The 25,849-nt window shown below is 46.1% G+C and overlaps 1 protein-coding gene across 1 annotated transcript; it reads right to left on the reverse strand.

Annotated features, from left to right (window-relative positions):
- Positions 1–25,849, reverse strand: RCC1L (RCC1 like). The gene is given in 13 exon segments (XM_006088225.3): positions 1–785; positions 902–996; positions 5,829–5,914; positions 8,251–8,424; positions 9,266–9,353; positions 14,017–14,198; positions 16,269–16,353; positions 18,055–18,106; positions 18,695–18,761; positions 19,596–19,724; positions 24,465–24,594; positions 25,516–25,602; positions 25,604–25,849. Coding segments are annotated over 12 exon segments (1,404 nt in total). The 3' UTR covers positions 1–785; positions 902–918.

Below are 25,849 nucleotides of genomic sequence, written 5' to 3' on the forward strand. Positions count from 1 at the left end.
TTAAGAATAAAAATGCAGAAAATAGACTTTATTCCAAAAGAGGTTTTTAAAATATTTTTTTAAAGAATAAGACAAGTTACATTACTCTTTGTTTTCCCCAATTTCTGGATCTCTTCTCCCGGACTGGCACTGCAGCCAAGCTTTTGCGGATGTGTTCGGAGCCCTCAGCCACAAGAATCTGGCCTCGATCTTCTTCCCGAGGGGGCTTCACCACTTCTCCCAGCCAGGCAGTGAGAATGGTTACGACGCTGATGACAGCCATGAGCCCATGGGGTGCCGAGCTGGCACCCACTATATTTTCAGGGAGAACCCCAATCCAAGCAAAGGATTTCAGCATGTCCCACCAGCAAGCTGGCTTTCAGGGTCCACTTTGGGAGGGGAGACCTGAATGAAAACCCCAGGCCGAAGCCAGCCGGCTCCCTCAGTCAGGCTGGACTGCCCCATGCCCACACACGCTCACCCTACCTCTGCTGTGCTCCAGGGGCTGCAGAAGCCTCCTGAGCACTGCACTCTGTCAGGCTCCTTTCAAGATCAAACAAAATGCATATCATGAGCAAATATCTGTGAAGACCAGTTTCTCGGGCCAGACGTGACACCAGAGGCCATCCTCTGCTCCCAGGAAAGAGCCGAGACATTCTAATGATCCTCACCACGCTGGGGCCGCAGGGCCTGGGGCCCATCTTCCTGCGGACCAGCCCGATAAAGGCAGCCATGAGGTGCTGCACTGGCAGGTCTCACCGGAGCAGGGACCACATCTCCGGACTTCAGGTTGCACCTCCTAAGGGCTTTAGGAGAGAGTGTCACACTTCATGGAGGGCTCTGGTCCTCTCTGAGCCCCATCAACCCCGCGGGCTGCCTCTGCTGAGCAATCCAAGTGGGTCTGAGGCCAGGGCAGGCTCACCTGGGTCAGCAGGAGATTTAGATGAATGACTTGGCCAGAGTCACCATGTGATCCACACCACAGGCCACATCCACGGGCTCCCCAGGCATCGTCACCTGAAAAACAAGAGCCAGCACACAGTGAAGGGAAATGGCCAACTGGGGGATAGACAGGCTTGGAGGTGGCCCCAGCTGGGCCTGATCCGGGCCCTGCATCCTGGTAGGTGACTTAGCCTCTCTGAACCTTGGCTCCCTCCTCTGGGTGATAAATGGGGACACTTACAACCTACATAGCAGGTCTGCTGGGCCGAGCAAACGCAATCACCACGGAAAGGCCATCTGAACTCCCCACCTGGTCAGTGGGCGTTACTGTCCAGCCCCCAAGAGGCCGCTGTGGGCACAAGCACGAACCCTGAGTGACATCCCACAGAGGTCAGTCCCCTGTGAGTGTGACCCCGCCAGAGGGCAACCCTGTTCTCCGGCCAGGTGTTGAGTAGCCTTTCCTAGTGTCACCACCGTGGCTCACTAGAGCGGCCAGAAAAACCCTTTCTCCTGCTCTCAGGTCCACTTTGGGAACTAGGCCCCGGGCCCCGGGTCTTTACCCACTTTGCCCCCAGCTCCAGCTCCAGACACGGGCACGTGAGTCCTGTCACCCTCAAGGAGGGACGCTGACTGTGTCTCAGAAGGCGCCCAAGGCCTGGCCAGCAGTCCTGCCGACACTGCCCATCCACGCTGACAACACTCGGCACAGGAAGGCCCGACTCTCAAGGTAACAGCAGCCTCTGCCTTTATTTATTTATTTATTTATGTTAATCCTCACCCAAGGATATTTTTTTTTAGAGAGAGAGAGTAGAAGGGAGGGAGGGGGAGAGAGAGAGAGAGAAAGAGGGAAACATTGATGTGAGAGACACATCAATTGGCTGCCTCCCACATGTGCAAGATGGAACCTGCAATCCAGGTATGAGCTCTTGACCGGGAATCAAACCTGCAAACCTTCAGTGCACAGGCCAACACTCTAACCACTTAGCAACACTGGCCAGGGCCTGCCTGTTTGCCTTTAAAATGACTCATTGTTCACAGCCTGGCCTTGGAAATGGGTGTGTCCACGACTCAAGGATTTCCATACCCACATGGCCACCCCAGTTCTCCAGAAAAGGGGCACTTTCTACTTGGTGCAGAGAGAAGCAAATGCCACGTACACTGTTTTCTTAGATGGCAAGTTTTAGGACAGTGCACCTGTACCACTTACTCCTCAGCCCTCAGCTACAATGCGATGCTGCTTTTCTGACCAGATCCGAATCCTGCCATCCTGCCGGGGTGGGCAGTGTACAGCTGGAAGGGGACCAGTAACAGCCTGTGGAGTTTACTGAGCTTAAGAGGGAGAGGCCTACTCCAGATGGCCTGGCCTAAAAGCCCAGAGGCAGCATTGCCGACCCTGCAGCTTGGCGCCTTTGGCATGGAGAGACAAGTCCATTAAGGGCTCCTGGCCACAAACAAATGGACGCTAGTAACCAAGTTGTGCTCCCCTTCCCTCCCTCCCTAAACAAACGTCTTTGGCAAAGCCTATTAGAGAAATCACTAAACAAACAAGAAGCCCTGCCCCAGCTCATCGCAAAGGCTCGGAGATGCAGAAAGCATTCCAGGCTGGCCAGGGACGCGGGGGAAAGCATGCCGCCTCTGTGGTGACCAGGCGCAGGCGAACTCTTAGCAACCCCCCAGGGCCATTAGAGCACATTTCATTGACCACCGTGGGCGGGGGAAGTGCCCCTCTCCACACTAACCTGCAGCCCAGCTACTGCAGTTACCACCTCTGTCCTTGTTCCCCAAGTGCTCTGGCCATTAGTGCCCAAGGCAGAGTAGACCGCTTGCCTTGGTTTACTCGCAGGGACTATGGCCTGGCCTCGGAGGCCCCCCTCTCTGTGGCGCAGTGGGGGCCCCATTAAGCAGTCACTTGCAGTCTCTCTGAACCGAGTCCAGAAAAAGAATGCCCTCAGCCATGTTTTATTTTTGTCCTTGTCAAGGTTAAAAGGAGCTTCTATTCTAAACCAATTTACGCTCACAACATTACTGCAAATGGAAACAGTTCTAAAAACCAAAAGCACCGTTAGCCTGAGTGACTGAAAGGTTTGAGCAAACTCAGTGTAGGAACATCTCTCTCCACAAGGACACGTTCCTGAGACAAGCGCCCAGCAGGTGAAAGACACGGGAAGGCTGAGAGCACTGCCCTGGGCAGTGGCCGGGCCCAGCAGACTTGCTGCTCCCACTTGGCTGCTTCTGAAATGTCCTTCCTGGCACAAGCGAGCAGGCTGAGAAAGGAAGAGAGCTTGACCGGCAAGGAGGCACTGCCCCAGGGCGCCAGCTGCCACAGTGCACCTCTCCCCCGAGGTGGCCGTGTAAGGAGGAGGCCTGAAGGCTGGAGGGTTTCCCAGCCTGTGCTCCCAAACCCAGCCTGGTACTGACCAGAGGAGTCATGGCGAGGGGGCAGCACCGCCTGCAGCAGGAAAACATCCTGGAAAGCTTCGGAAGGAGAGGTTTAAATCAGGGGGCTCTGATGTCACTACATGGGCCTACAAACTGAGGGAGAAGCCCAGCTTCTGTGAGTCCAAGAACAACTAGTTAGTGCCTTGTAGGCGCTATAAATAAGACTTTACTCTTCCTTTTTCTCTCTTGGAATCCTTTTTAAATGATGTAACACAGCCCCCACTGAAGATTAATAACAAAATACAGTGCTTTACAGCTTAAAAACCTCCTGTAATTTTTTTTAAGTGAATACAACAGAACAGACAGAAGGTCCAGCTACCCAACAACAGACAAATTGAATATTTAAGGAATCCAGCTTGGTTGATCCAAAACCTGGTTCCTGCCACCACCTTTGTCCCAAGCCTCAGCCTTGCACCTCAAGCTTGCAGAGTGGAAAGGCCAGGTCACCAGATCTCAGCACCATTCTTCAAGCTCTCTCCTCCCCCATCCACAAACAGCTCAACAAATGTACAAGAAGGAGGACAACAGTTTGGCAAGAAAGCAGCCAAGTGTCCCTTTGCTGATGGTACAGATGCAGAGAACAACATTCCAAAGGGAGGTTTGATGGGTGATGAGTCAATGAAGGGGGGTCTGCTCTGAGTGGCAAGTGGTGTCAGCCCCCAGCAGCCTGCTCCTTCCAGCTTCACCGCAGGGCCCGAGGCCTGGCCCAGCCATTTCAATAAGGAACATGCTATCAGATTTCAAATCTCAGTTTATGGCTGTCCCACGTCTTCACTCTAATCTGGAGGAAATGGAGGCAGGTGAGGAGCCCCTCGTCACAGCAGTCATTCGTCCAAACCCCAGGTGCTTTACTGTTTCCTAAGCTCCCCTGCAGAAAGGCCTTTTGGTGGGGTTCGAGAGAGGGCAGTGAGGAACTACCAAGAAAACAAGCAGGATGTTTAAATCACATTATCGGCATTTCCATTACCTGCGGTACCATCCACTATCCGTCAACTGCCTCTTCATTCCTCACACATGATGACATTTCCTAGCTCAGGGAATAAGCGAGGGAGCGCCAGCCAGCTCAGGGACAACTCTGGTCCACAACCAGTTTTTCTAACAAGTTCAAAGTCTCAATTTTGACCTATTCTCTTAGAAACTACACCTACTGTTTTTATAAAGGAGTCAGGGCCTGCCAAGTTCACAGGGACCAGGAGAGTCAGCAGCCGAGGGGAGGGCCAGTGGAAACAAGCCCTTAATACAGTGATGGCGAACCTATGACACGCATGTCAGAGGTGACACGCAAACTCATTTTTTTGGTTGGTTTTTCTTTGTTAAATGGCATTTAAATATATAAAATAAATATCAAAAATATAAATCTTTGTTTTACTATGGTTGCAAAGATCAAAAAATTTCTATATGTGACACAGCACCAGAGTTAAGTTAGGGTTTTTCAAAATGCTGATACACCGAGCTCAAAAGGTTCGCCATCACTGCCCTAAAATAACAAAGAGCCTCAAAACCTTCTGCAGTGAGTTCTGGACAAAGCCTTAGTTCATTTCTTTTGCATTTTTACATGTGTTTTCAAAAGATATTTTACACAATTTCAAAGCACATTATTAAAATCAAACTTGTTAAATACTTAGACATGTGCACGCTCGCGCATGCACGCATACACACACGCACTTCCATAGGCAGAGACTGTCTCTGGAGGGAACATCAGACACCAATTCTGGTGGCTGCCTCTGGGATAAGACATGGGAAACTGATTTTTCATAATACACTTTGAACAAGGACATATGTTCTGTATTCAAAAAAATAGCTTTTTTTAGAACTTAAAAAACCTAGTAAACAACACTAAGATAAACTACAATTGAAGAAAGAACTTTTTCTCCTTTAATTTTGAAATGAGCCTTTTTGTCTAATTGCATCTTCCCCCTAAGAAAAACCTTTATTTTTTCACTTTGGTGCCTGTGGTCAGGCATTCTAAATATTAAACATCCGGCTTTCTTTTAAATTCACTGTAAACATTCCTCAGCACAGGCCTCTGCAAACAGCTCCTGGCATGCCAACTTCTCCATTTCAAACCTCTCCCTGTCAGCATCGGAGCCTCGCGGCACCCGGCCTGCAGCTAGCTCCTCTCTGAGGCGTGCTTCTGTTTCCTGCTCCACATCCCCAAGGACAGCCTCCGATGAGGCTTCTTACAGAGCACCAAGGGATGGAACCCACACAGGCCATTCCTCCCACTGCTCACTCAACAGGCCACAGGAAGGAGCAAAGGGCAATGAGCCCACAGCCAGAGAAGTTGGTGCTGGGCGCTGGCTCTGCGGCCTCACCTGATGCCACAGAGCAGGACGAGGGCAGCTGGGACCCGGAAGGGGGAGGCAGTCCTGGGGACCCGGTGCTGGAGCGCTGCTGCCACATCAGGTGCATCTGCCCTGTGGGCCCGCCTGCAAGCCCGCCCGCAAGCCCGCCCAACCCAGTCTTACCCTCCATGGGAAATACTGGTCTTCTAGGCGGCCAATTCCCAGGCACCCTCGGATGTTTTTGCCCCAAACAAACAGCTCTCCTTTGTCTGCAAAGAAAGGAAAATGGTGGCTTGGTTGGGACTAGGCCAAGGCCAAGTCTCCAAGAAGAGGAAGGGTCATGAGAACAGGTTTTCCAGAACCTGGTACAGACAGAGCCCAATGTTAAACTTCAACTTCTACCAGACAAGTAATGCTTCCTTTTGAAGGGAAAGTATACTGCCCCATACCAAAACCATGTCCAAGCCCAGACTTAGAGTGTCCATCATGTGGGAGATGAGAATGTGCGTGGAGCAGAGGGCCAAGGAGGCTCCTGCACAGACCACTCTGCTCGCACCCCATGTGGCCCCTCACCCACAGCTATGTCCAACTAAACCTTGCTTCCACAAATCCTGAAATACGAGCATCCTCAAAGTAGGAAGATTGCCATTCCTTGTCTGGGTTTCCGCATGTCAAGTGAGTGACACATGGTGACTGGGTACCTCTATGGGCCAGGTCTAGGTCTGTGTGCTAGCAGGTGGGACAGGACAGTGACTACACATGCTTGGTTCCTGTCCTCATGGGACTAGTTGAACAGCTAGAAATAAACAAATGATCAAACCAATACATACATGCTTACACACTAACAGTACCAAGAAGGAAAAGGTCCGAGAGGCTGTTATAGAGATAGCCCAGGGGACTGCACCTAGACCGGGGCTCTGGGAATGTCAACCTCCAGGAAAGGACCCAGACATGGCAGGGCAGCCTCCCACAACCAGCCTTCAGTTCTGACTTCTATCCCCATCAGCTTTGGGCACTCCTTGACGCAGCGGCCCTATTTAGCTCCCCCACATCTGGCAAGCAGAAGTAGAAAAGGCAGGGGAAAGCCAGGACCAAAATAATCTGGGCTGATTAAATAAGGAATCCTTTCGTTACAAGCTGTCAGAGCCCCTCTGGTCTGTCCAACACCCTTGTCCTCCAGCCTCAGATTTTACGTGTTTAACAGAACAATTCAGTCTGGTCCCAAACTGTTAGACTTCAGGGTAAACCAACCAATCCCAACTCCCAGCTGGCCTCTGCAAATGCTGAGCATACAGTCAGGGGAGAAACCCAAGCTCTGATGTTCTCTACTGAGGGACCGTCACTGGCACTTGGGGGAAAGCTATCTAGGGATTTCATTTCAGTGTGACCCAAAATGGCCACACGGATGACACCAAACAGAAAGAGTCTACTCTAGGGGAACACTTCATGTGGGTTTCCAGGTATGTGGCTTCGCATACCTAGAACAGTCTGGAAAATAGATCACTGACACCTCCAGAATTAGTCCACAATGACTCTTATTTACTAAGTTGAAGTAGCTTTTAAAAACTCCCAGGAATTAGGTTCATTTGCAAATGGCAGTGGCTGACTCTGCCTGAGTGGCAGTGAGCAATCCTCCACCCATCAGCGCTGCTACCACCTGGTGCTTTAATGCACACAGTCAGGCAAGACTCCGACCACCAGCACAATGGTCCGCACTGCAGCCCCGAAGCCTGGTGCTCAGACAATCCTGAATGGTGATCATCTGGAGCAGTCCTCACATAGCATGGGGCCAGAGCACACAAACAAGAATGACCCGAACTGACTGTCCCAGCCAGATGTTTAAAAGAAAACAATTACTTACCATGAGACAAGGAAATAGTGAATTTGCTTGAGAATCACAAAATGAAATTAAATTAATACAGTCTGATGATTCAAGTCAACTAAAGAGGAACAAATTGAACCAACAGTCACTGTGGTGGAACAGGAGATGTAATCAAGAAAAGCACACATTCTAGAGGTCTGCAGAGTAACTGGATATGTTATGGCTGTGTCATTTGGCAAACCTTTGCAAAAATCTCCATTTCAGCCTTCTCTTTGATCATTCTCTCCCCCAGCACTTTGGAGAAATTGGGCAGATTTACTTCCACAAAACCACGGACAGTCTTACAAGTCTGCCCCTTGCCATCCCACGTTCCTGGGTCAGATTGGGGTTTGGGCTTCGTCAGGCAGTGGGATTAAGCCCCACACATTCATTTCCTAATTATCTACCATGGATTTGCCAAACCTCTGCTGGTTTTCCCCCAAACCCCAACACACTCACGGGTCCCCTCTCCTACCACCAACTGGCATCCTCTTGAGAAAACTCACTTTCACATTAGCCTGACCACAAACCAAATGAACCAAGACAAAACTTCAGGATGAAAAAAAGATACACATTATACAACCCCAGGCCAAACAACTTCTGGATTAGCCGCTCTCTTTAATTATCCGTACAAGGGTACCGCACCGCTGGATGGATGGAAACTGAGAGCTGCCACAGTCTGAGGGTGAACCTGAGAGAGTGAAGCTCTGTCAGTCTCCGGGGCCGCATGGCTTGGTCACTTACTGGTAAGGGCAGCAAAGTGGCTGAGTCCACATCGAATGCGGGAAACCTGGACTTCTGGGTTGAACTCCGTTAAGCCAAAGAGAGTGGGTGGAACCATTTCTGGAAGAGCAGTTTCCACTAGGTTTGGTCCTTTCCCAAGAATTCCATAGCCCCAGACAAAAACATGTCCTTCTCCTACATTACAGGAAAAACAACGGTCAGTAAGTCAAACCAAGAGCAGCCCTCACTCACTAGAAATTCAAACTGCACCACCAAGAAGCATTACATCCACATGCATTTTTCCCCTCCTTGCTTGGCAAGAACAGGCTGACAGATATTTCATGTTTCTTTTCTCCTCTTTCAAATTCTTGTTTGTGGAGTATGTCTAGCCAGCTCACCAATCTCAGAATACAAACTTCCTACATCCTGAAAGTAACCTGGACAGGACCAATCCATAAATCACCCAGAAAGCCCATGTGAACACAGGAGAGCCCTCGAAGGACAGTTTCTCCCAACAGCTCTGTGTTTCGCAGTGATCAAAAGACCAAGCCAAGTAACTAAACAACTTTTGGGCAGATTCCTAAAACTCTAGAAATGATTTTTTGGTTATAAAAAGTTTAATACTCATCAGTGGTACCAGATGTTTAATCCGAGAGGCATGGATCTCAGTATCTCAACCCTAAGGCTCTTCTCCGCTCTGCCTTTGTTTCCTGGCAGCCTCCCTGGAGAAGGCTGGAGTCTCTGGCCCAGGCTAAGGGACAGGGAGAAAGTTCACTCTCCATTTCAGAGGTCTGCTACAGAATTACTAAGCTCTGTGCTGTCTACTTATATATCACGGCTATTATCTTTCTGTCAAGAATGTCACCGCACCCTCTATTAGCTGAACTCAATCTAACTAGATCTTCCCGCCCCCTCCTCCCCCCGGCCACATTCCCTTCCTCAGGCCAAGGTCTGCTGCCTGTGAGTCCAATGGACACCGACCTTTCTCTATGCAACCCACCTAGAGCTGCCCAGCGACTCTGCAAGAGGGTCTCACCATTTAACACAGCACAGCCAGTGCCACCACATGCAGCCTGCTTCACCTTGCCCACTCCTGAGAAGGGTAAGCACCGCGGGACATTCACCTAAATCAAAGGAAGGGTCCACACTGTTAGGAACACAAACCAGTGAGAACTTGGAAATAATCTGGTCTTGTGTACAGAGTGTATAAGTCCCAGTTCATTTATTCATCCCACAAGTATTTCCCAAACATTGAACATATGCTACCTATCTAATTAGGTATTAGGGATGAGGAGGAACAAGAGACCTGGTCCCTCTCTTAGTCTAGTGGAGGAGGCAGCTGCCAGCCTAAATTAACATAAAAGTAATTTGTGCTCAATGCAATGAAGGAAAGTACATGGTCTCTGAGAATGAATGTCAGGGAGACCAACCTAGTTTGTGGGGAGGAGCAGTCAGGGAAGGCTTCATTTTTCTCCTGCTATCTGAAGGATGAGTAGAGGTAACTAGGGGAGGGGAGAAGAACAGGATATTACAAGTAGGGGAGATGGAATGTGTAAAGGGAATGAGGTGAGCATGGCACATTCAGGGAGGTTAAACAAGGTCAGAGTGGCTAAAGCAGGGAAACGGGCGGGGGAAAGGGGACACACAGTACAAGATGCCAGTAGGGAGAGGGCGGCCGGATCATGCAGGATGCTGTGGAATTTCTAGAGGGGAAGAAACATCGTGGACTTAGGTAGCAGTGGAGAAGGACCAGAGCGTGGGGAGGAGCATGAGTTCACTCTTGAATGTATTGAACTCGCAGTGTGTAGAGATGACCAAGTGGAAATGTCAAGTGCTACTTAGTGATGTCTGGAACTCTGATGGGTAAGCACAGATGGTAAGTGCAGCCATGGGTATGGCTAGGATCTTCTAAAGGGGGACTATGGAGAAAAGAAGAGCAAAATCCACGCCATGAGGATCTTCAACATTTAAAGGCCTGGCACAAGAAGAGACCCAGTAAATGAGACCAAGAAGGGCCTGGCCAGCATGGCTCAGTGGTTGAGCTTTGGCCTATGAACTAAAAAGTCACTGTTCAATTCCTGGTCAGGGCACATGCTCCGGTTGTGGGTTCGATCCCCAGTGTGGGGTATGCAGGAGGCAGCCGATCGATGATTCTCTCTCATCATTGATGTTTCTATCTCTCTCCCTCTCCCTTCCTCTCTGAAGTCAATAAAAATATATTTTTTTTAAAAAATGAGGCCAGAAAGGGACACCGAGAAAGCTAAGAGAGCACTAGAAGAGTCTAGTCATAGGGCAAAAGGAAAAATGGTTTTCACAAAGATGTCACTGTCAATGTCAAATGCTGCTGAGAAGTCAAGAAAGATACATAGTGGAAATGTTCTCTAGATTCTTTATTATTATTCTTAGCAACATGGATGTCACTGGTATCCCTATCAAGAGCCACTCAGCAAACTCATAAGGGTGGAAACTAAATGGAATGGACTGACAATGAGGAAACAGATAGTAAGTCAATGTAGCTCCTGAGAAGCAGGAGGTAAAGCAAAGGGGTAGGGATGGGGAGAATGGAAGGAAATGGAGGAGCCACCTAGGGCTTTAAGATGGAAGACATACAAGTCAGGTGAAAAGACTGATGGAGGCACCAGCAGAGAAGGACAGGGTAAAGTTTTAGGAAAGAAGGCCCAGCAGATAGAGGATGGCTCCTGAAAAGGTGGAAGACGATGGGATCCAGGACAGAGAGAGAAAAATCCGCTTCAGCAGGAAGAGATACACCTCCTCACCGCTGGAAAAGGAATGGTCTAGGGTGGTACAGACACAGGCACGTGTATGTGAGCCATAGCAGGAACTGAGGGCATCTCATCCAATAGCATCTGTTTTCTCTATTAAACAGGAGGCAAGATCTGCTGAGAGTGAGAGATGGGAGGGTCAGGGGTTTGGAGAGTGAAATGTGGCCAGCTTCGCCTTCCAGCAGGATTTGGTCTTGGCGCCTCTACTGAGAAATAACTTTGGAAAGATAGATTGTAAGTGCTTCAGTGAGAGCCACAAATCTTCATAGATTCACTTTCAAACGGAAACAGCTGAAAGATAACAGTCCCTAAGTTGACTCCAAAGGAATAAAGGAGCTTACCAACCCAGAAAACGCAGGCCTAGATAAAGTGGAGCTGTCAGGATGGGGCTGGGCCTCTGCTGCTTGGCTCTCAGAGAGCTGCTTTACCTCACCGTGCCCTGGCACGAGGCCCTCGGCAAGTACTGAGAAATGCTCTCGCACAGAGCCATTGGAACATACCACTGTTGTCACTGACAGGATGAGGCTTAGACCACAGTAAAGAATCTTGGTTGTGATGGGTTGTGACCCCTAATAATCCCAGGCCCCTCCTATTCGCACCCATGTGTAATCCCTGCCCTGAGTGGGGGCTGGACCTACTGACTTGCTTCTTCTTTTTCTTTGTTTTTTTGTGTGTGTTTTTTCAGAGAGGAAGGGAGAGGGAGAGAGATAGAAACATCAATGATGAGAGAGAATCACTGATGGGCTGCTGCACGCCCCCTACTGGAGACCGAGCCTGCAACCCAGGCACGTGCCCTTGACCAGAATCAAACCTGGGACCCTTCAGTCCACAGGCCAATGCTCTGTCTGCTGAGCCAAACTGGCTCGGGCCTGACTTGCTTCTAATGAGCAGAACACCAGCATTAGGGAGGGAAAGTCACTGCCAAGATGAAGTGATAAAACACTGGCTTCGGTCTCACTGGCACTCTCTCGCCTTCTCATGTGCTCACTCTGATGAAGCCAGACGCCATGTTGCGAGTGACTACATGGAAAAGCCTACGTGGCAGGGAACCATGGGGGCTTGGCCAATAACTCTGAGCTGGCTGACTGCCAGCAAGGCAGTGAGGCCCCAGTCCAATAGTCCACAAGGACCTGCATCCTGCCAGCAACCCCGGTGTGGTCCTGAAAGCAGAGCCTTCCCCAGGTGAACCCTAAGATGACTGCGGCTTTTGAAAGACTCAGAACCAGAAGACCCAGGTAAGCCACCCCAAGATTCCTGCTCCACAGACACTGTGAGGTAATAAATGTGTGTTGTTTTAAGCCACTAAGTGTCGGGGTCATTTGTTATGCAGCAATGACAGGACCCTGGACCTGTCCCCCACAGGAAGGCCAGAGAGACGTTGTCCTCAGGCCTTGGCATTAGGAAGAGCAGTACTTCTCCTGAACACTTTGTTTGCTATTTATTTTATAGAAACAATGAATCATTTCACTGACCGTTTTCTCTCTGCTTTGGCTACTAGGAAACTCAGAGCCAAATCTGCAACCACTTCTAGCCACTGAGCCAGACCACAGAGAATGCATTTTTTCATCTCTTAGCTGATCTTAGTTTTCCTTTGTGCAAGTTTATCATTAACATATATTTAAAACCCCTTCTGAAGAAAAAAACAAACACAACCTTCTGTATTTGTCAAACTTTGATATTAAAGAATGTAGTATGTTTTTTAAATAGTCCTTATCTTTTAGAGATACATACTGAAACTTCTATAAAAGAAATATGATACCTAGGATTTAAAATAATCCTAGGATAGAGTAGATGGAATTATAGATGCAACAAAATTGGCCATTAGGGAGTATGGGCTTTTTTTTGGGGGGAGGGGTCTATTAGGGGGGCAGATGAGGTTAATGAAAATGTCTGGAATTAGATAGTGGTGATGGTTGCACATCCTTGTGACTATACTAAAAACCACTAAATTATATATTTTAAAATTGTGAATTATATCTCAATTTTTTAAATGGGCCATTAGTTGGTAATTGTTGAACATGTGTAATGGGTATATAAAGATTAATTAAGCAGTGAGCTCTACTTTTTGTTTAAATTCGAATTTTTCCTTAATAAAACATTTAAAATTCTACTGGATTGTAATCATGGTGGCTTGCTTCAGTGAGAAGGATGGGCTAGTGGTGAGGAGAGACTGCAGGCATGGCTTCTGAAGGGCTGCTAGTATTCTACTACTTGACCTAGGTGGAGCTGCACAGGTGTCTTAATCGAGCTGCATGCATACGATCTGTGTGCTTTTGGGGCATATGTTACACTGCAACAAAACACAACAATAGTGTGACATTGTAGGAACTTAGGTAAATAGCCTCGTTATCCAGGCATACCTAAAATACTGCCCTAAACCAGGACTATCTCATCAAAGTATTGATTAAAAAAATGGCTTTTGCACTTAAGCTTTCTTTCTGGGCTCCAATGAAGTTGTCAAGAACTTGGAACCTTACCCGGCTGGTGTGGCTCAGTGGTTGAGTGTCAACCTATGAACCAGGAGGTCACAGTTCGATTCCCTGTCAGGGCACATGCCCTGGTTGCGGGCTCAATCCTAAATAGGGGGCATGCAGCCGAACAATGATTCTCTCTCGTCACTGATGTTTTTCTCTCTCCCTCTCTCTGAAATCAATATATATATATATATATAGCCAGACCACAGAGAATGCATTTTTTCATCTCTTAGCTGATCTTAGTTTTCCTTTTATATATATATATATATATATATATATATATATATATATATAAAATATATATATATATAAAAAATATATATATATAAAAAAATATATATATATATATATATTTCTTTTTTTTTTTTTTTCTAAAGATCTTAGAGCCTTGAAGAGGCAGTCTTACAACAGGTTAGGTCTTAACATCCTAGCACTTTATACATCACACTTTGGTGAAGAACCTCTTAGAAATGTCATTAACACGCTATATTTACAACCCTCCCAGCACCATGCTATAAGCGACCTCATACCTGTGTGGAGTCCGTGACAGAGGCCAGCTGCAGATACTCAGAGTTGCCCCAACCAAAGAGGTCTCCATCAGCCGACACAGCCAGGCAACAATCACCGTAGGTGGCAACCTGGACCACCTTCACTCCTGCAAGGTCTCCACCCAGCTTGGTGGGTACACTGGTGATATTGTAGTGACCCAGACCTAATACAATAGAAAATACTTTTAATAATTTATTCTACAACTTACACAGACTTACTATATGCCAAACACATTTTGAGCTCTTTACAAATATCAAAAACCCTAACTGTTCCTCTGTATGCCAGGCAACTTCCGTCTCCATGTGCTCTCAGAGGCAGAAAAAGGCATCATTGTAACTAGATCATATGAAAACTCCTGGACTTTTCTAGGTCCAATTCAAGTTAGAAAAGTTCTCAAGATGAAAGCCCACTATACAATGAACATATGAGACCTTGCATATATTAAAACGAGCAACTTCTAATGCACTGCTGAGCTTGCTGGAAAAATCAAGGAAATCTCTACAGTTCAGCCACCCAAAAAAAGTAAACAGAAACAGGCAAATCAGCGTGGTAAACAGTAAACAGGACAACACAGGGCTTGCCTGAAGGACACTGTCATTATCAGCACTTCAATGGAGGGTAATCCCTGGTAATCCCTGAGCAGCATAGGGAGGCAAAACACTAAACCACAGACTCTGGCTTCCAGGGGCTCAAAGCAGGGTCATACTGGCATCAAAAGCTACTACCAACAGAGTAAAAAGGCAAAATGGGAGAAAAACTTGCAAATCAAATATCTGATAAGAGATTAATATTCAGAATATACAACAAATTCAACAACCACAACAAAAACAAATGACCCAATTAAAAAATGACCTTCTTCAAAGATAATATACAAAGGGGCAAGCAATAAGCATAAGAGAAGATGTTCAAATCACTAATCATTAAGGAAATGCAAATCACAAATGAGATACCACTTCACACTCATTAGGATGGCCACTAGTACAAAAAACACACAAAAATAACAAATGTTAGGGAGGATGTGGAGAAAGTAGAACTTCATACATTGCTGGTAGGAATGTAAATGGTACAGCTACTGTGCAAAACAGTATGGCAGTTCCTCAAAAATTTTTACCTGGAATTACCATATGATCTAGCAATTCCACCTCTGGGTATATACCCAAAAGAGTTGAAAGCAGGGTCTCAAAGAGATATTTGTACACCTATGTTCACAGCAACATTATTCCAATAGCTAAAAGGTAGAAGCAACCCAAGTGTTTATCAACAGATGAATGGATAAGCATAATGTGTTATATACATACAAGGGAAAATTATCCAGCTTTAAAAAGAAAGGAAATTCTGACAGATGCTACACAATGGATGAACTTTGAAGACATTATGCTAAGTAAAATAAGCTAGTGACACAAAGAACAAATACTGTATGATTCACTTATACAAGGCACCAAGAATGGTCAAATTCATAGAGGCAGAAAGTAGAACAACAGTTGCCAGGGGCTGGGAGGAGGAAAGAATGGGGAGTTACTGTTTAATGGGTATAATAAAGTTTCAGTTTAACAAGATGAAAGAGTTCTGGAAATAGATGGTGATGAGGGTTGCACAACAATGCAGATGTACTTAATATCAGTGAACTGTACATCTCGAAATGGTTCAGATGGAGCCGTAACTATGAAAGTTGTATTAACATGAAAAACTATTTTATATAAATTTAAATGATAAAACAAACATAAAAATCACACCAATGCTATCATTACAACATAAAAAGATATACTTATATGAACAAGGACTGGAAGAAAACATGAGACGGAACAAAGACAATTTGGTGATGGTAGGGGTAGGATTACTGAGAATTTAAACAAGGTTTAAATCTTAAATTTAAGGACCCTTCAGATAAATTTCAAAAACAAAAAGATTACATATACAAGGTGTGAAAGCTTATCCCTCATTCCTTCCTCCCTTAATGATATTCTTCTGAACTCAGTTAAAATGGAGCTCCTTTTAGGCGGCACTTGTTTCTTTACAAGGCTCAGAACTCCTTTGTTGAGAAGTGGCTCCAATCCTCTATCCAATTCTTTATAATTCAATCCTATGGGAACCGGGACAGGAGAAACGATTATTGTTCCCCAGGAGGTATTAAGAGAAGTAAGAGTCAAATTAAGGAAGATGGGTTCTAGCCTATGAGAACCCTACAGCTCACAATGCCATACTGCACTATCCCCCGGGGTGAAAGGTACAATACCTGTTTGCCCATCCGCACCCCATCCACAAGAATAGACTTCTCCTTTATCCGTTAGGAACAGACTATGGTCCTGACCACAGGTGACCTATCAGACAAACAGAGGTAAGGTTGATGAGAATTCTTCGAAGCCCAGCATCCCAGTCAATGGACCTGAAGGCCAGTAGCATTCCCTACCGCTCCGGAGCACCAAGCAGACGGGGTCCAGCCAGGGAGGATGCCCCACACTGTCTCCATCTCTTATTCATTCTCAATGTACTGCACTTGGCAGTCTCCCACTCCACTGAAACTGCTCTTGCTAAAGTAAAGTGCCAGGTGTCCTAAGGAACAAGCCTAAGAGCTCCTCCACTGCCTCCACACCTGAGGAGCCGCTCCCTCCTCCAAAAGCCTTTCTCTTCACTATTCCCCTTCTGCCTCTCTAAGCCTCTACTTCCTACCCTTCAGTGGTGGACTCCTCCAAAGTTCTGTCCTCTGCCCTCTTCTCTCCTGCCTTCACATTTCCCAGGAGACTGCATCCATTCCCAAGGCGTTCGCTGTCACCTCCGCATTGTTACCTCCAGTCCCAACAAATCTACTGAGTTTGGACCTATTTTCCTAACTGTCTAATGAAAAGCACTCTTTATTGAACACTTAATATGTCAGGCACTTTGTGCTAAGTCAATAACCAAGACCACCCAGTAAGAAACAACCTCTGAGAAGTTTGGTAACTTATCCAAAGTCACCCAGTTAATATGTGGAGAAGCAAGGAGTTAAACTTACATCCCTGTGACTTTGAAACACTACATTCCACTGCAAATCCACTCTCTCACTCCTCCGGGCACCCCCTCTCCCAGCCAACCCACGCCTGCCCCTCCTCCAATAGGTCCCTATCTAGGTTGAGAACATGAGCAGCCAAGTCATTTGCCTATGCAATCATGCTCAGCTCCCTCTAGCACGCTCCCTGCCCCGCTAATCAAGGCCCAAACTAGTCAATTCTCCTTATCTGTCTCCCACCATCCCTTCTCCCCACAGCTTCCCAAGTGACCTTCATCCCTTCCTCGCCCCTCTACTCCATACCATGGCCAAAGTTACCTTTCTAAACAGATATTGATTTGGCTGTCACTCCCTTTGATAGGCCCCAACTGTCAAGAGGATGAAGTCTAAACTCCTTAGCAAGGCATTCAAGACCACGCACTGTCCACTCTGAACCTGTCTTCCAGCCTATCCCACACCACTCTCCCATAAGCATACCAAACTCCAGCCCCACTGCATGTTCTCAGCACGTTCTCAGCAGTCAGCCTCCAGCTGCTCCCTCCCCTCTGCCAGAAAACTTTTCCTCCCATCCTTCCCCAGTCTACCTGGTCAATTCCTCTGCTACCTCCCCCATGGTGCCTTTTTTCCCTTCCATTCCACCCCTGCTAGACTTAACAATTCCCCTTCTGCTACTTCTATAGCATTTTCTGTATACGTTCACTTATTTGGGTATTCATTATAAGTACCGACCATGTGCCAGGCACGACGTCAGGAATGGGAATAACATAAAGCCAGGCTCTAATACACAGTGCTCTGATATAGCTAGCTTTCTTAACCTGTGTCTCAGACTAGAGTGTTATCCCCCAAACTTGATTAAATTTTGTCTGCTGGCGATCTACTGCGAATTGTGGCTACAGTAAGCAAGCAGTAATTTTTACTGAATGATTTATTAATTCAGAAAATCCGCCTACCAAGTTTGCCATCACGCCACCCATCTCTCCCCCTTTCAAAGTGCCCCAGGGAGCAGGATGAGTGGCTTTCAGCCCATGCCTCTTACCTGGACCACTTGTCCATCGAAGTCCTGCATCCTATGGACCTTGTGACTTTCACTACACCAGGAGCAATTTGGGGAGAAGCAAGAGGTATGTTCATGTCAAGCACTGTGGGGTTCTGGCCCCTCCCCTGTCACCCTTAACTGTGGCCCCCACATATAGTAACTAATAGAGAAACTTTCAAGGTCAAATATAAGGCAGAATTAGGCCAAGGTGTGAAAGTAAAACAAAACAAACAAAACCCTTTGATGATTTTCATATGCTGCCAGAGTTGAGACTGGTAGTATTCAGAACCACCAGCACAATGCAATGAACTAGAGGGAAAATGTTTTGTGTTTGTTTTTTTTAAACTAAATGAGTAAGACTGAAATAGAGGGGAATTTTTTAAGTTAATCAATTTGGTTAAAAATACAAAACTAATTTAAAAAACTTCTACACATCACAATCAATGCTCATGCGCCCTCCCCTCCCACCTAGCTAATGCATGGCGCTCAACCTGCAATGGAACAATCTTCCCCACAGCTTTCCAGTGAGTTCTCACTGCTCCTCACACACATGAGGAACCCTCTTACTGCTCTGTGGATCTATCACTCAAGAAATGTTTAATGTTTAACACAACTGGGGAAAGGGATAGCAGGAACTTACCTGTAAATTTCATTTTCGACCACTTTTCTTCCACATTGCCCATAAGAATTGTTTCCCATGCTGAAAACTAAAAAGTAACACACCCAATTAAATAAGTTCTTCAGATTCATGGAATCCTAGAATGTCAGGACTGGAAGGGGGTCTCAAAAGTGATCCTAGTCCAACCACTCACCCTAGCTGCCATTTCGTTTCCTTCTCCAACATTCGCATCCTGTACAGGCAGAGCCACAGGCAAGTTGGGGTCTAGACCTGCCACAGCAGTGTGTGCCACCTTTACTGTCCTTTCTGCCCTCCCCTCTGGGCCCTAGTTCCACCTCTCAGAAATCCCACCTTACACAAGGTAAGCACCTCCTGTGAAGGCCTCAGCACCACCATTTCTTAAACCTGTCACTAGGTTGCCCTTGATGCAAAAATTCCTCTTGAAAAAGCTCCTAAACACTCTCTTCACCTTTTCCTACAAAGCACACTTAGCCAGAAAATGAAATTTGAAAAATTTAGTCAAGTTGGCCTTTCCATAGAGACTGCTGTTCTGGAGAGGGTGGGGGTTACCCAGAAGCCTGGACACTAAAAGGCCCCACCACCTGGAAGAAGTGTTTAGCAAACAGACTTCTTTCAGAAGCAGCCCAGCTCGGTGAGTTATACAAAGGAAGGGAGAGGCCGTGGTAAGGCTGCCTGATGTGTGTTGTCACACCTATAGATAACCTAGATTTTCCAAGAACCACAGAGAGCAGAGAGCATAAAAGATATAGCAAGGTCTGCCCAATACAGCTCTCTTGAGCATCCTACTGATCTGCTCAGGAAATGCCAACAGCTTCACTAAACAGACCTGGCTCAATCAAATGAGCCACTTTAGGCCCAATGGCAAGAAAGAAAGAAGTCCCCCTCCTCCATTAGTCCTTACCTCCTTCACTGTCTGTGAGGACAAGCGAGTGGGCTCTGCCACAAGAGACCTGCAGCACCCGTGTCTCCTGAGGTCTGTCCAGAGGCAGTGGAACCGGTGAGGGCTCCAGAACATACTCGTATCCCCTCGCTGAAACAAAAACCGGGTTTATTACACTGATTGAGAGTCACAGCACTTCCAGCATTAGAAATCGTATCATTGAACGGCCTCATTTTCACTCAGTAAGACATGGGAATGACTTACTCAAGGCACATAAACTGGTAGCCAAGCTAGGACTGGTCCCCAACTCCCAACCCACTGCATCCCATTGCCTCCATTACACATTGGGTTATTGAAAAGCATAATAGTCTTTCAATACCATTTGAATTTTTAAGGAAAGTAAAAGCATTTTCTTCCTGAAATACCCACTAAAACTTCTCAGTGAACAACAATAAACATTGTTATATTAAGAGGAAGCAAAAAGAATACGTAGATGCATTTACTTGCATATACATTAAATCACTGTAGAAGGATAACCTAAAAACTAAAAAGTAACACCCCCAATTAAATCAGTTCTTCAGATTCATGGAATCCTAGAATGTCAGGACTGGAAGGGGGTCTCAAGAGTGATCCTAGTCCCATGGTCGGCAAACTGCGGCTCGCGAGCCACAGGCGGCTCTTTGGCCCCTTGAGTGTGGCTCTTCCTAAGCCTTAGGAGTACCCTAATTAAATTAATAACAATGTACCTACCTATATAGTTTAAGTTTAAAAAATTTGGCTCTTGCCCTAACCGGTTTGGCTTAGTGGATAGAGCGTTGGCCTGCGGACTGAAGGGTCCCAGGTTCGATTCCGGTCAAGGGCATGTACCTTGGTTGCGGGCACATCCCCAATAGGGGTTGTGCAGGAGGCAGCTGATCGATGTTTCTAACTCTCTGTTCCTCTCCCTTCCTCTCTGTAAAAAAATCAATAAAATATATTTTTTAAAAAAAATTTGGCTCTCAAAAGAAATTTCAATCGTCGTACTGTTGATATCTGGCTCTGCTGACTAATGAGTTTGCCGACCTAGTCCAACCACTCACAGGCTGTCTTCAGGGACATGTGGCTGGGAGGACAGAGGTGGAAAGCAGACTTTTCATCATATATTCTACACTGCCTTTAGGATTCTGAATTACACAAAGAAGAAAATTTTAATGTTCCAATAAGAGGAGAAATTTTTTAGAAGTCATTCTACAGAAGAACCTTACTGTTCTTTACAATCCTACTAAAGAAGCCAGATTGGTTTATGTAAAGAATTCCTCTTGTAGGTTTTAAATGATGGGCTTTTGAATATTTAAAATGTAGGCTGGAGTTAAGGAGAAAATCTGCAAATGTACTACTCCTCAACTTATACCCCACTAAATAACCACTCTATTTTTCTCTTTTGAACCCCATGCTAAAAAAGATTTTGCCTGCCTGGCCAGCATGGCTCAATGGTTGAGCGTCAACCTATAAACCAGGAGGTCACGGTTAGATTCGTGGTCAGGGCACATACCCAGGTGGCAAGTTCAATCCCCAGTAGAGGGTGTGCAGGAGGCAGCCGATCAATGATTCTCATCATTAATGTTTGTTTCTCTCTCTCTCTCTCTCTCTCTCTCTCTCTCTCTCTCTCTCTCTCAATCCCTTCCTCTCTGAAATCAATCAAAATATATTTAGAGGGAAAAAAACAAAAAAAAATTTGCCTACCAAATAAATGATTACTGTTATAGCAATAGACCTGCCTATTTGTTTCATTAGTGGCTAATATAATTTTCAGACAGTTTTTGATCAGCATGGAATAATATGCTTATCACAGTAAAATTATATGACTCTAGGCAAAAATCAAAGAAACTAGACAATGTTGTTAGTTTATACAGCCTTATTAGCTGAAAAGATTCAGTACTTTAGAATATTGAAGAGACTAACATGCCCCACTACTATCTGTATAGACCCCTAAGGGCCAGGAAGCTGTAAATACATAACATTTATAGGGCATCTGGCTCTAGATCCAACTACCAGTTGACAGGAAATATAAAGGATCATGTTAAGTGGAAATGCAGGCAGCAAACCCCAAACTGAAAAATTCTATAGGATAAACAACCTGATTTCTTTAATAAATAAATATCAAAGGAAAAAGATTAAAACAGATTTAAAAGACTTTCAAAAGTCTTATCAACCAATTGCAATGGCTGGATCTTATCTGGATTTTGATTCAAATAAAACAAATTTTAATGTATTTTTGTTGGTTTCAGAGAGGAAGGGAGAGAGAGGTAGGAACATCAATGATGATAGAGAATCATTAATCAGCTGCCTCCTGCATGCCCCCTACTGGGGATCAAGCCCACAACCCAGGTATGTGCCCGACGGAATCAAACCATGACCTCCTGGTTCACAGGTCAATGCTCAATCACCGAGCTACACAGGCCAGACTCAAATAAAATTTTAAAATAAAAATTTAATGACATTTGTGAGACAACTAGCAACTTGAACACTATCTAGATATTTCATGATATTAAGGAATTATATTATTAATTTTTAAAAATATATTCCTTTTTTTTAATCCTCACCTGAGGATGTTTTAGAGAAAGGGAGGGAGGAAAGGAGGGAGAGGGAGGCAACATTGATCAGTTGCCTCCTGACCAGGAATCAAACCCACAATCTAGGTATGTGTCCTGATTGGGAATTGAACCCTCAACCTTTCGGTGTACAGGACGAAGCTCCAACCCACTGAGCACATTGGCCAGGGCTATTGTTAATTATTTTTAGGTGTGACAATGTTGTTTTACTTTCTTTTAAAGAGTCCTTACTTTTTTAGATATGTACTGAAATATTTATGAATGAAATCAATAACGTTAGGATTTGCTTCAAATGTATTGAGGGGAAGGTGGTGGAAATTAATAAAACAAGACTAACATGAGCTGATGACTGCCAAAGCTGGTGACAGTACACAGGATGCATTACTCTACTCTGTCCATTTCTGCATATATCTAAAATTGTTCTTAATGGTATAAAAAATGTAATGTCACATCTTACAGCTGATAAGACTTCAATACTAACTTAAACAAAAATTCTGATATAAAATTAAGCGGAAAAAAGGCAGAAAATTAAACATGCTGTAATCAAAATAAAATACCTATTTGTATATGAATGAGAAAACAGAAAAAAATGAACAAAAAGGTCTGTTCTAATATGTATATCTAGGTAATTTCTCCCTTAGTTTAAAAAATGTCTCTTATTGTTCTTAAAATACTATTTGGCTAATGTGTACTTTTAAGAATGTCATTATAAATAACTTCTTTATAATGTCATTATAAATAATTTTTTACAATCCAACTTTCAAACAACTGGAATAAAGACTCCATCTTAAGGATTTAATTGAATTCCCCCCCCCCACCCCCCAGACCATATCCTAGGTACTGTAAAGTATTGCAGGCTCTCTGCAAGATAGGAAAGAAAGGTCATCTCTTAGGGGTCAAAAAGGAACATCTCCACTTATCAGCAAATGCCTTTTTGCCTAAAGATTCAATTTAATTACACCAAAGAGGCTGAAAAACAATCTAGCCCAAATGATTTCAAACAACATCCTTCAAGACTGCATCTATTTTGTTGTTATGCTTTGGTTTATGTAATGACTAGTGGCCCGGTGCACAGATTCACACACTGAAAGGATATTAATTAGAAGAAATATTTTAATATCGCTATTCGCCCTTTCTCTATAATATAAGTGTCAACCAAATTCACAATCGACAATGACAGATCAAAACACATGCGTGCTTTATATGTATCACGCATGTGCAAGTCAACTTAGCCTTTTATATATATATACTAGAGGCCCAGTGCACGAAAATCATGCACTTGGGGGAGGGGCGGTCCCTCAGTCCAGCCTGCATTGAGTGTCTGCCCCTTGGTGGTTAGTGCATGTCATAAAGACCAGTCGTTCTGCCGTTCAGTCGATTTGCATATTAGCCTTTTGTTATATAGGATAGAATAAACTTGCTTAATTAGAACTGATTTCTGATGTAGCTAAACTTTTTCCAGCCCAGTGAAGCACCCCAACTTCTCTTTCAGGTAACTGTCAGCAACACAGCAGTAAATATCAACACGAAGCAGATTATTATTGTAGATCATGCAGGGAGAACAAAGGGTAAAATATTTTACTGCAGCAGTGTTTGACTGTATTCAGAAAACCTGAAGTCATTTTCAAGGTGCACCATTTCTTACTTCTTTTCAGTCGGTCAAGTTTCTAAACTTTCTAAATCTCCATTTTCCAGCTAATGAAAAGAAAATAGGATTCTACCAAGTCTCCTATCTACCTACTCCAGGACTTCTGAGGATCAAATGAGATGAGGCATGGGAAAATGCTTCACAGACATTTGGTTAAAGTGTAAAATGTTTGCACCTGGCTATAAAGCAAGTCGTGTTCCTGGGCTGAAGAAACTCCAAGGAGGCTAGTCGTTGCTAGGGAGAGGAAGCCAGGCGTTGCTACATGACATCATTACCCGGCACCCACAGCCACCGTTTTGGGCTGGGCTGAGCTGTGGGCCACATTTTGTGCCATGGGGTCTTGGCAGCGTCGGCTGCAATTTGGTGGGCTGTCACTCCAGGGTGGTGTTGGGGCCTGTGTCCCACTGGGGGGAAGCCAAGTGTTGCTTTGTCAGCACCAGGTCCACGGTGCTGTTTCTTTGTAAATGGCCAGTGCGAGTCACAGCGTCTGCCCCCTGGTGGTCAGTGCATGTCATAGCGACCAGTCACACTCAGAGGGACACTTAGCATATTAGCCTTTTATATATATAGATATATATAGATACACATGAAAATCCAAAGGGAGCTCTCAGACTAGTTACAGCAGAAAGAAGCCAAGGTGAGAACGCTCACTTTTATCTTTCCGGCTCCTGTGAAATCCAAGCTGAGAATCTTTGTTGAGGCCCATACCCCAAACTTTCGTAACATCCTTGGTTTTCGAGGACAGCAATGTGAATCCATAGCCACAAGCAGCTGATGAAATCTGAAAAAGAGTTCCCAATTTGTGATATCAAGTTTTATTCAGCAATTTATGACCGGTAACTTATTCAATTTAAGAACGCATACTGTTAATACCGCAACATACTGTTAATTTTTAAAAAGCCACAAACTGGCAGAAAATATCTGCACACATCCTATATGTGATTAAGGACCTATAGCCAGAATACATCAATTACAACTCAGTATTAAGAAGTAAACAACCCAACTTTTCATTCACCGTGAGCTTAAATTCCCTGTTTATCTTGAGCTCCTCTTTTCCATTAAAAAATCGTTTGTTATCCTTGACAGAAGTCAGGAGCCAAACTGGTTAAACCTGCTTCTCTTTCATCCCCCACCGGGCTTTCCACAACCATCCATCCCTAAGCCTCCCTTTCTCTGAGCGCTGGCTTCCGGGATACGCGCCGGGCGGAAGCGGGGCGGAAGCGGGGCGGAAGCGGTCCCTCGCTGCGATCTTTTCCATCCGAGATGCGTGAAGGCCTCCTGTGAGAATCACTAGTGTGTTCGGACACGCCCCCTTCACTCCCGTTCCCGCCCCAGCTAACGTTTCCTTTCCCTTCTTCACCGACTCCAGCTGGCCCATATTTTCTCGGACCTTCTGGAGTCTCGGTCCCAGTGCGAATCCCACTGCACGTGCACCTACCAGCTGTGGGGCCTCCCTTTCCTTCTGTCTAACTGGGAGGACAGCCCCGCCTCCCGGGGTGACGGGCGAAAGACACGAGCGGGCCCCAACAGCTGGCACAGTTCAGCCTCTCGGTGAATGTCGGCGGCGCCCCTACCGCCCTCCCCGCCTGGGCCTACTGCTCGCTCGGGGGTCGTCCTCCGGAAGTGGGACCACCCCGTGTCGCTAACTCCTCCGAGAGGCCCCGTGCCTCGGGAGGGGGAAGAGGGGAGTGGCGGCCCGCACCTTTTGATCCAGCTCCAGGCGGAACGGCACGGGGCTGGAATCCTTGCGGGCGGCCCGCAAGCCGGACCGGGGGCTCGGGGCCCGGGAGCCCGGGTAGCACGAAGGTGGGCACGCCCAGCGCCCCCGAGAAGCTGAAACCCCACACGAAGATGCGGTCGACGCGAGCCGCGCGCTCGCCCACGTACTGGAACACGGGCGCGTCCGCCTCAGCCTCCGCCGCCTCGCGCCGGCTCCGCGAGCGCCAGGCCGCCGTCCAGTGCCCTCGCCCCAGCCCCGGCCCCGGCCCCAGCCCATGCAGCCCACGCCCCGACCGAGATAGCGCCGCCAGTGCCAT

Source organism: Myotis lucifugus, unplaced genomic scaffold, assembly GCF_000147115.1.
Source record: "Myotis lucifugus unplaced genomic scaffold, Myoluc2.0 scaffold_45, whole genome shotgun sequence".
Classification (NCBI taxonomy): domain Eukaryota; kingdom Metazoa; phylum Chordata; class Mammalia; order Chiroptera; family Vespertilionidae; genus Myotis; species Myotis lucifugus.